Source organism: Lucilia sericata, unplaced genomic scaffold, assembly GCF_015586225.1.
Source record: "Lucilia sericata isolate MDLA Ls3-8-SP2 unplaced genomic scaffold, ASM1558622v1 Contig000681F_arrow, whole genome shotgun sequence".
Taxonomy (NCBI): domain Eukaryota; kingdom Metazoa; phylum Arthropoda; class Insecta; order Diptera; family Calliphoridae; genus Lucilia; species Lucilia sericata.
Window position 1 is genome coordinate 229,867 of NW_023994685.1, and position 12,091 is coordinate 241,957.

Sequence of the window (12,091 nt, forward strand, 5' to 3'; positions counted from 1 at the left end):
TAGTCTATAGTCTAGTCTATGGTCTAGTCTATAGTCTAGTCTATGGTCTAGTCTATAGACTAGTCTATAGTCTAGTCTAGTCTATATTCTAGTCTAGTGTATAGTCTATAGTCAGGTCTAAAGTCTGATCTATAGTCTAGTATATATATAGTCTAGTCTTTAATCTAGTCTATAGTCTGGGCTGTGGTCTATTATATAGTCTAGTCTATGGACTGGTCTATTGACTACTATGTGGACTATTTATCGAAATTTTATAAGCTAGAAAAATCACCAAAAATGTCACGATATTTTTCGATTTCAAAAAATACTCATTAAACCAATTTTCCACATCTGGTCTGAATCCATAGTTGGAACTACAACTATAATTGGGTGTGGTCTACACAATTTTCTGATATGAACTATAATTAAGACTTTAGAACAGTAGTTTGGAATATGATTTGTAAAAAAAAATGCTTATAATTAATTAAAATTTACCGTCTATTAATTGGTATAAAAATATTTTGCCATCCCCATCATTTGTATAACAAGTTGAATGTGATTTCTCTTTATTTATTTTCATACGCTTAATTAATCTTTATACTAAAATAGTTTCTATTTGAATAAATTGTTTGTTGTCTATATAATTTAAAGTTTTCTGCTTTTGTGTTTTATCCCCCAATGCACTTTAATACTTTATGATCATGGTGTTATAAAGTGCCAAACATGATCACTTTTAACTAGAGAGTCAAGCAAATACTTATAACTGGTATAAAGAAATAACACCAAACCGCAAAACGAAACAAAAAGAAAAAAAGCGTCCCATAAACACGAAATGCGTTAGAATTCATAGAATTTGGCCTAAAGCATTCATTAGCTAAAGGGGCGTTATATGCTCGTTATAAACGGCACGATCAATTAAAGACACACTCAGCCGGATTTCTATGGACTAGTACTTATATATACGTATAAAGTTAAACAATCAGGAAATTTGATTTTCGCTAATAATATTTAAAGAAACAACCTTTAACAATCAAGTTCGTCGTGTTGGTTGTTAACTGCAAAACAAATTTATTTTTTAAACTACAAATGGTTTAAAACCAGGAGGTGTTTTTTTAATAAAAAAATATTCTAAAACAAATTTATAACGTGATTACGAGTTGTAGTAAAGAAAATATGTTTAATGAAATCTACATATGAGTGTAGAGAGTGGTGTCAACTGACAGTGGTTGCAAACAAATTTATGAAAAACGCTTTAGGCTTGGGAGAGCAAAAAAAAAAAACGCATTTTATAGCAATGATAAATTTAGAAGATCGATGCATAGATTGTAGTTGAACAAATTGTTATAGTCATAGTAGCCAAATAGGGTTGCGAGAGTAGTTAAGATAAGTGATTGAGCAGAATTGAAGTATTAAATAATAAAATCTATCTAAAGGGTTTTAAGATAGATCGTGTCAGATATAGCTGAGCAAATTTAAACTTAAATAGCTAACTTTCTCTTGATGTAAACTAATTTTAAGATTGTCCTCGTATGTTGATTTTCTTGCAAATATTTATTTATAAATGAAATAGAAAAACAAACTAACAATGACACATGCCACAAAATTAGCCGCAATACAAAAGTTATAAATCAACAAAATAAATTTTCTTTAGACAGCAACAGCAACTGTTTTTCTTATTGTTTTTTTTTAATACAGAGACAAAAATAATTAAAAATGTTCAAAGAAATATTTTCTTAAATCTAGTTAGAAAAAGCTTAATGATCTAAAAAAAACTACTTACAAAACTAAATTTGAACTAATTTACCAAACGCATATTTTTCCTTAAAGTCCAAATTTATGTTCCAAAAGAAAAACAAAAAGAATCAATTTACCGCTATAATAATAAAATTTTATGATGAACCAACAAGTAAATAACGAAAAATCGTTAGCGCCTGCGCACATTTTCTATTTCGAGCAATTTTTTCAAACCAAGAAAAAGTACAAAAAACGACCTTAAAAAATAACACGAAAAATTCATAAAGAAAAGTTAAACACTGAAAAATGCCTGCTAAACTTAGTTGCCATGAAGTAGCAGAGAAAAAAAAAACAAGTCAAGAAGGAAAACAGGCGCTCCACGCAAAAACCATCACATACACACACACACAAACTGCTTGTAAAAAGAAAAACGCCCTCTATATCAAAAATTCATAAATATATTTTTTTTGGGAAAGACCAAAGAAGGTATACAAAAATCGTGAGTTCAAGAAAAAACACGAATAAGTAGGTATTTTATATGAAAATCTTTTTGCAATGAAAATATATGCAATGTAGCATATCATTGCATAACCTCAGGCGTTTAAAAGCTGTTTCAACACAGAGAGTTAACTCAACTTACAATTCATGTGATTTTTAATAGCTAAAATATGCAGTCTAAGCATTAGAAGTGCTAATTTTTGTTGTTGTTGTTTTTTCGATTTGATAGTGCGTTTCCCCTTCCGTCTCGTTGGAGAAAAAAAAGCTCACATAAAAATCGACATCGATGTGCAATAAAATGCCACATAAAAACGCACAACAGGCGGTCAAGTGAAATAACAAAATAAAAATTATATTTATTAACTGGCCCAAAGGTACGTACATAGTTTTATTAGAAAGGTTTAAATGAAATTAGATTAGTAGAAATGGGATTTAGAAATACCTTAACAAATGAAAAAGAAAATGTAAATATTTTTTCTAATTTCAAATTATAAAAAAATCAAAATATTTTATGCCATGTGCACAACAACTTCTCAATGATTAATAGAACAAATTTTGTATGAACATTTTTCTTATAAATCTTTAATAAATTTTTATGAGTAAGGCCCAAAGGGCCTTTGACAAAAGGTAATTCAAAATAGGGATTTCTAGCCCAAAAAACTCATGTTTTGAGGCCATGAACAAATCAAGCCGTTACCCTGTTCTAAAGTGGAGCGTTCCACAGAGATAGTACTCTGTATCGATCCCAATAAATAGTAGTCGGACAGGACAAATTAATGCCGAAGTGCTTTACGTGAACACCTGCCATGATTGGCCTATTTCGCGGTGGTCTTTTTTAACCACTGGGTGAGCTTCTGTAACGATTCACCACCGCCCCATTGTGTTTCTTACACGCAGGTGGCAACTTACGTATATGGAATTTCCGGTCCAGTATACGTGCACTTTGCTCAAGTACTCGAGCTGTCTAATCTCTTGCCATAGTAGTCGCGCAGGGGAATGACAGGTGTCATGAGTCAAGCTCAATCTTACTCCGACAAAGGAAAAGTCAATCAATGGTTAGAGTCGATAGAATGGGCGGACCCAAGATCAGGTTAAAACACCCTATTAATGTTATGAGGAATGCTTTGTCCCTACAAACATTCTCATCGTCTAAAGACTCACCCCAGTGCATTCGTGGACCTCATAAAGTAGCCCAATCACACTACTTCATACTCAACCATGAAGGAAAATCGGCGATAAATTAAAGATTAAGGTATTGCAACTCCACAACGTCTCAACCAACTCCACCGCCGCCTCAACCGTCACTCCTTCTGTCATTCCGATATCTCCACAGATACAACACAGGATCCCTCTCATCCATCAGATACAAGTATCCGATGGTATATCTCACTCTAACACATACCCAATCTTTGCATTATCAGCTCAAATCCAATATTTTATTAATCCTCAATCTTGCCTTGTGATTTGTACCGCTACTAGAAACTAGGAGCGTTAACAAAAACTTATTCTGAAAATTTTATATTTCACCATAAATCATCAGGGACCCCTTCCCACGAATTAGGGTTTTAACCACAGCCACTACGAGGATCCCGAAGGAACCTCAACCAACTGACCAGCCAGGACACCTGTAGGCAACTGGCCACCCGTAGTACCAGATTATGTGGTGCTCTAGTTCGACACCATGTCAAATCATTCCAAGGAAAGGCCGAGGATATATTTGACATCACCGGTTATAGTCCCGGCACACTAGAGGTACTGGTAGTACCTCTTTCATCTAGGAAACATGCCCCGGGGGAGTCGGATAGAAGAAGATCAATCTTTCTAAATAAATTTTTAGCAAATATTCCAACATGTGGCCAAGGGTTGTCATGATAAAATAATCGGTGTAGCCGATGATGGAACTCTTTACTATTACCCACCAAACATTTTACTTACCGAGTAAGCATGAAAGTAAAGTAAGAGCTAAGGAAAGACTACTTACTTTTGGGGTTAATAACAACTTATTTCTGTTCGAAAAGTTTCAAGAAATAACTAGTTATAAATAAACCTAGAAATAAGTTATGTAATAACTAATTATTTCGGGATAAAATAAAAAACTGTTCCTCCGCTGAGATTTGAACCTAGGTGTTCAGTTATTTTCCGTGTTTCTCACTTCAGCAGTTTACCCAATGCTGCATTAACAAGATTTTTATTGTGCATTTGCAAACGATTTTTTACATAAAAATATAAGGCCTGTCATAGAATTCCATTGTGATCGAAAGTACAATAATTTTTCGTAATTTTCGAATGCAGTGAAAACGGTTCAACTTTTCTCTCTAATTCGCTCTTCACCAGTAATTACTTATTTAGCTAAATAAAAAAAATGTGTTTGATAATGATAACTCATTACCAAGTAATGCATGAATTAACTACTGGTCATTACCAGTTAGTTAGCTAGTAGTTAGTTTAAAAGGAGGATGTATATACATCAAATCTGAAGAAGTACACCTAGGCCACAGTATCGAGCCTGTTGTGCGCTCCTTAGCCAGTGCCTCAGATGAGAATCCAACCCACCACCTCCGGTCTACCAGACTAGAACACTAACCACTAACCTAACGGAGGCCACTGGTCATTACCACGGTCATTACCAAAGTTTAAGAGTTTTTACTGGGTAACTACTAAGATAAAGAAAAACTTTTTAATGTTACAAACCAAATAAAAAACTTAAAATACCCCTTCCTCATCGAACTACTTACAGATGAATGGAAAAAAGTAAAATAAAAAAAACTTGTGGCACACAAAAATAAATGTAGTGCAATGAATAACGCAACGCCAACACTTGTGATCTACTAAATATCAAGTTGCATCACTCTGTATTTGTCAGATGCAGCTATAGAGAGTGAGTGTAAGTGAGGTGTGTGTGTATGAGTGTGTATTTGCAATAACACTTGCCATAGATTTGTCAGAAGAAAAAAATATATATTAAAGGCATTCCATTTTAGTCAGTTTTATAAAAACCCCAAAAAAAAAGAAAATGTTGACGCCCTCGCAAGCCTAAGGCGGCTGCTCTTTTAAAGCCGTAAAAAACGAAAACATATTGGTTGTGTTAGTTAGTTTTTCTAGTGATGGTGGCAAAGATGATGTTGACGAGAGACTTAAAGTTGACTCTGTATATTTCCTATACTATTTCTAAAAAAAATCGGTGCACTGTTAAGTCTGTTTTTTTTTTCTTTATTTCATAAGCAAATCGTAAATCTAATAATTTTTCTTAGCATAACATAAAATATTTCACCACAAACACTCCTTAGTTTTCTTTTTTTTTTATCAATTTTTCAACTGGACTTTTTCCTTAAAAAACAACTAAACTATCTTCTTTTTAAGCTTACTACTATGTATGAGCATTTCAGATTTGTTTTTTTATGTTTAAGAGGATTCCACAGATTTATTTTATTCTCTGTTAAATAAATTACCAGTTTAAAAGGTTCAACAACAAAGTGTTGATTTACCTGACAATTACTGCCAATGAAAAATTGTTTGTAATATTTTGTATATACAATATGAATAAACTAAAAAATATAACTTCCTTTACCAAAAAAAAAATATATATAGGAGTTGAAAAAATTACCAAAACACATTACTTTCTTTCATCATAGTGAACCCGAAGGCAAATTGCCATAAATCTCTTATAAGCTATAGCTTTAAGTGTATATTTATCTAAATGCAAAACATTTTATTTTATTATATTAAAAACAAATTATTTAAAATACATATTTATCACATTTTAATCCTTATTTTTTTCAACTTTTTAGGTGGTCCTCTCGGCCTGTTCATCATATTTCCAGAGCCTATTTCTGGACCACCCCGAAAAACATCCAATTGTGATACTAAAGGACGTCCGTTTTGCCGAACTGCAAACATTAGTAGAATTCATGTATAAAGGCGAAGTAAACGTGCAATATTGTCAGTTATCGGCATTGCTGAAAACGGCCGAGTCTTTAAAGGTAAGTAAAGGAGAAAATATTTCAAAATTTTGTATAAAAACAGAAATTTGTTCGAAAATGCTCCTAAAAAGGGAAATTTTTTGTGAATATTTTCTATTTTAAGAAATAAAATTGAAATTTTATGAAATTTTCTATAGAATTTAAAAATCAGTTTTTATATAGAGAGTTATAGAAAGTTTTCGTACGAATTCTCTTTTTATCGATTTTTATACCCTACACCACTATAGTGGAAAAGTATAAAAGTTCGCACAGCTAAGTTTTATACAAGCCTTGATGACCTTGCCGAATTTCGAAATGATCGGACCCCCATACAAAGCCCCCTTCAGAAAGTGACTTGAATATCCGCAATTCATTTATTAACACGTTATTGCAATGAAATTTAGCACAGACAAATATTATATAAATACAAATCTTTCCCGCCCATTTTATCGGCATCGGTCCACATTTGCTCCTATCCCCCATATAAAGCCTCTTTTAAAAAAATTAGTTTTTCGTCAATAAATTGGAATGAAGGTAATATTCAAGATAAATGCTTTATTATGAAAAATAATATATCATATATATGGTCGGACACGCCCGACTATACTTTCTTACTTGTTTTAAAAATAAATTCTCTTTTTATATAATACTTTCGAACAAATTAAACTCTCTTTTTATAGAATATTTTCGAAAAATTCCTTTTTTATAGAAATTGTTCGAAGAAGTTTACTTTTCAGAGATAATTTTTAACTCTCTTATTTTAGAAAAAATTCGAACAACATCTCAGTTTATATAAAATTTTCGAAAAATAATTATTTTCATATAATTTTTTAAGCAAATTCTCCGTCTTTACTATTTTTTGGACCAAATTCTCTTTTTAGAGAAAATTTTCAAACCGATTCTGTTGTTATAGAAAATTTTTTAACAAATTTCTCTTTTTTTACTTATTCTCCAGGTTAAGGGTTTAGCAGAAATGACAAATCAGAATACAACTCTAAGAGAACCAGAACGTGAACCCGAACGTCTACGACCTCATTCACAGCCCTGTAAACGTAGTAACTCTTGTGACAGTCCAGTCGATGCTACGCTCTCCGGACCCTCAACATCGGGCGCAACATCATCAGCCGCCGCCGCAGCAGCAGCAGCCTCATCAACGCAGCATGCAGCTGCGTTGGCAGCCTCAGCACTAACATCAGCATCAAATGCCGCCTCTTCAACATCTGCCACAACAAATGCTACAACATGCACAATTGCCCCCTCAGCCACCTCTTTAGTAGCGGCTGCATTCAGCAGCAGTAGCAGTCTCAGCAGTCATCTAGCCAGCTCAGTGAGTGCGAAGCGAGAACATGCAAGTGAACGCTGCAGTCCCTCACCACCAAAGCGATTATTGCATGGTAAACATGAACAAGACACCACACTACTACCCTTAGATCTCTATCAAAGACGTTTAGAACAACATCAGCAACAGGAAGACACCAAGGAAAATGCAATTGTAAATAATAATAATACAAATGAGAAACAAAGAAGTACAACACCCCACACAGCAAGCGGGACCATACAAAAGCATAGTAACACTAGTGAAGGTGGTGGTGGTGGAGGCAGCGGAAGCAGCGCCAGTGGAGAAGGTAACAAGAAACGCGATGATTTAGAAAGAGATTCAGCGAGAAGTTTTAATTCACCCGATCGATTAGCAAGACACGATGTAAATAGACCCATTGATGAGACAATGGGTGGTGAAGGTATGTCGGGTGGTGTGGAGAAAATCGAAGATGTTGAAGATGTCGAATATGGAGACGAAGAAATGGAATTGGATGATGATGGCGATAACAATTCGGAAGATGTTTGTTTAAATATGAAAATACGTAGCAGTAGTTTAGCGGCCGCTTTAGTTAGTCCCCAATTGACAGCAGCGCAAAGGGGTTTAGATAGTTCTGGTCATGGTGGCAGTGGTGTCGGTGGCACTGAAGGTGGTGTAGATTCTGCACGTTCTACCCCCTTGACCACAACGATACCGTTGGCTTTCGATACCCACTCACAACGTCCAGCTTCACGTAGTTCAAGAGAAGGTTCAGGTTTAGATCGTCCCAGCAGTAGGGGTGGTCTAAGCAGTTTGCCCTCTACCTCAGCTAGTGCTATGGCTGGTGGTTTAAGTCCGGCCTCATCAACGGCGGCAGCTTTAGGCCTACATAGTGATACCGTGCCGGGACCTTCGGGTTTAGGACCAGTGCAGTCGGTGCCTTTGGTAAGTGTTATTGTTAAAAAAAATAAAACAACAATTGTTTTCTTCAATTTCTTTCCTTTTTTAGTCTCTCAAAAAAGAAATCGATTGCAGTGAAGACGATAACAGCAATAGCCGCCATCATCTGCAGCCTCGTTCGGCTTCGGCCAGCGGTGTTTTAGGCGGCGAACTCGATTATCGTACTCCTCATGAATCGGTAAGTTATGCTAAAACTTTTGTTTATTTTTTTCTTTTCTTTATAACACACTATTTTTGCTAAACAATTTTTTCTGTTTTAAAACTATCTCTACCAAGTTGTTTTCATTATTATTTGAAAATATTCTTGATATTACATTTTTTGATATTTAAAAATCAAAATATTTTTGCTCTTCGTCGTGTTCTTTGTCTATGAATTTGTTTTTAACTTTTTTAATTCAATATATTATTACAATTACAATTATCATACAGTTTTATATTTTTAGTTTTGTGAAAACACTTTTTTATACAATTTGAACAAAAACGAATTTGATTACATTAAACAGTAGCATAATCAGTCATTCATTATCAGTTTTCTAATCCGATAAAAAGTTAAATGAAATTTCCAAATATTTCCCAAAGTGCACCAAAAATTAGTATTGGATGAATTACCTATATAACCCTAGTTTTTTGTTTTAAGGCATTTGGTTTTAAAGAGCGCTAATGATGATATAGTCTAGACTATAGACTAGTCTAGTTTACAATATATGTAGTGTATTGTTTCGTGTATAGTCCTGTTTAAAGTCTAGTCTATAGTCAAATCTATAGTCAATTCTATAGTATAGTCTATTCTATAGTCTAGTCTATAGTATAGTCCATCGTCTAGTTTATTCTATAGTCTGGTCTATAGTCTATTCTATAGTTTAGTCTATAGTCTAGTCCAACGGTTCCCAAAAGGGGGTCCGCGGACCCCTAGTGGTCCGTAGCAAAAACCTAGGGGGTCCGCGAAGACGAACGAAAAAAAATCATGAATAAGAAATATTCTCTATATGTTAGAAATGAAGATATCAAAATATGTATTGGGGCCCGTGAAATTAAATAAATTCCTCAAGGGGTCCTCGAAGTAAAAAACGGTGGGAACCGCTGGTCTAGTCTATAGTCTAGTCTATAGTCTAGTCTATAGTCTAGTCTATAGTATAGTCTATAGTATAGTCTATAGTCTAGTCTATAGTCTAGTCTATAGTCTAGTCTATAGTCTAGTCTATAGTCTAGTCTATAGTCTAGTCTATAGTCTAGTCTATAGTCTAGTCTATAGTCTAGTATATAGTCTAGTCTATAGTCTAGTCTATAGTCTAGTCTAGTCTATAGTCTAGTCTATAGTCTAGTCTAGTCTAGTCTAGTCTATAGTCTAGTCTAGTCTAGTCTATAGTCTAGTCTAGTCTAGTCTAGTCTAGTCTATAGTCTAGTCTAGTCTAGTCTATAGTCTATAGTCTAGTCTATAGTCTAGTCTATAGTCTAGTCTATAGTCTAGTCTATAGTCTAGTCTATAGTCTAGTCTATAGTCTAGTCTATAGTCTAGTCTATAGTCTAGTCTATAGTCTAGTCTATAGTCTAGTCTATAGTCTAGTCTATAGTCTAGTCTATAGTCTAGTCTATAGTCTAGTCTATAGTCTAGTCTATAGTCTAGTCTATAGTCTAGTCTATAGTCTAGTCTATAGTCTAGTCTATAGTCTAGTCTATAGTCTAGTCTATAGTCTAGTCTATAGTCTAGTCTATAGTCTAGTCTATAGTCTAGTCTATAGTCTAGTCTATAGTCTAGTATATAGTCTAGTCTATAGTCTAGTCTATAGTCTAGTATATAGTCTAGTCTATAGTCTAGTCTATAGTCTAGTCTATAGTCTAGTCTATAGTCTAGTCTATAGTCTAGTCTATAGTCTAGTCTATAGTCTAGTCTATAGTCTAGTCTAGTCTAGTCTATAGTCTAGTCTATAGTCTAGTCTATAGTCTAGTCTATAGTCTAGTCTATCTAGTCTATAGTCTAGTCTATAGTCTAGTCTATAGTCTAGTCTATAGTCTAGTCTATAGTCTAGTCTATAGTCTAGTCTATAGTCTAGTCTATAGTCTAGTCTATAGTCTAGTCTATAGTCTAGTCTATAGTCTAGTCTATAGTCTAGTCTATAGTCTAGTCTATAGTCTAGTCTATAGTCTAGTCTATAGTCTAGTCTATAGTCTAGTCTATAGTCTAGTCTATAGTCTAGTCTATAGTCTAGTCTATAGTCTAGTCTATACTCTAGTCTATAGTCTAGTCTATAGTCGTCTATAGTCTAGTCTATAGTCAAGTCTATAGTCTAGTCTATAGTCTAGTCTATAGTCTAGTCTATAGTCTAGTCTATAGTCTAGTCTATAGTCTAGTCTATAGTCTAGTCTATAGTCTAGTCTATAGTCTAGTCTATAGTCTAGTCTATAGTCTAGTCTATAGTCTAGTCTATAGTCTAGTCTATAGTCTAGTCTATAGTCTAGTCTATAGTCTAGTCTATAGTCTAGTCTATAGTCTAGTCTATAGTCTAGTCTATAGTCTAGTCTATAGTCTAGTCTATAGTCTAGTCTATAGTCTAGTCTATAGTCTAGTCTATAGTCTAGTCTATAGTCTAGTCTATAGTCTAGTCTATAGTCTAGTCTATAGTCTAGTCTATAGTCTAGTCTATAGTCTAGTCTATAGTCTAGTCTATAGTCTAGTCTATAGTCTAGTCTATAGTCTAGTCTATAGTCTAGTCTATAGTCTAGTCTATAGTCTAGTCTATAGTCTAGTCTATAGTCTAGTCTATAGTCTAGTCTATAGTCTAGTCTATAGTCTAGTCTATAGTCTAGTCTATAGTCTAGTCTATAGTCTAGTCTATAGTCTAGTCTATAGTCTAGTCTATAGTCTAGTCTATAGTCTAGTCAATAGTCTAGTCTATAGTCTAGTCTATAGTCTAGTCTATAGTCTAGTCTATAGTCTAATCTATAGTCTAGTCATAGTCTAGTCTATAGTCTAGTCTATATAGTCTAGTCTATATAGTCTAGTCTATAGTCTAGTCTATATAGTCTAGTCTATAGTCTAGTCTATAGTCTAGTCTATAGTCTAGTCTATAGTCTAGTCTATAGTCTAGTCTATAGTCTAGTCTATAGTCTAGTCTATAGTCTAGTCTAGTCTAGTCTATAGTCTAGTCTATAGTCTTGTCTATAGTGTATATAGTCTAGTCTATAGTCTATAGTCTAGTCATAGTAAAGTTTACAGTTTAGTCTGTAGCTAAGTTTTTAGTCTAGTTTAATGTCTAGCATACAGTCTAGACTATAGTTTAGTCCGTAGTTTAATTTATAGCATAGTCAATGATCCAGTCTTTAGTCTAGTCACTAGAGTAGGTTATAGTCTAGTATAATAATACATATTAAAGTCTATAGGCTAGCCTCTATAAACAAGCTCTAATATTAACGCTCTTTTAAAACCAATGACTGTCTTCCCTTCCAGCCCTTTATCCTTTGCAATTTGCATTAGCCCCCTCCTTTATCCTCTATTAAACCCTAAATTTGATTTGGAAATAAATTCTCATTTATTTAGTTGATCCAAGAAAAGCAAAACATTCAAAATTTTCTTTGCACAATATAGTTGTCATACCTACAAGCATAAAACAAATAAATAAATAAAAAAAAACAACAAAATAAATTTATTTATTTCACTATTTTTTGT

General features: G+C 33.7%; 1 protein-coding gene across 1 annotated transcript in view; it reads left to right on the forward strand.

Annotated features, from left to right (window-relative positions):
* Window positions 1-8,668, forward strand: part of LOC119607257 (sex determination protein fruitless-like) — a 105,306-nt gene extending 96,638 nt beyond the window's left edge. The window contains exons 3-5 of the mRNA XM_037961106.1: window positions 6,000-6,191; window positions 7,126-8,412; window positions 8,477-8,668. Of these exons, the coding sequence (XP_037817034.1) occupies window positions 6,000-6,191; window positions 7,126-8,412; window positions 8,477-8,668 (1,671 nt within the window). The remainder of the gene's footprint in view (window positions 1-5,999; window positions 6,192-7,125; window positions 8,413-8,476) is intronic.
* The last annotated feature ends 3,423 nt before the right edge of the window (window positions 8,669-12,091 follow it).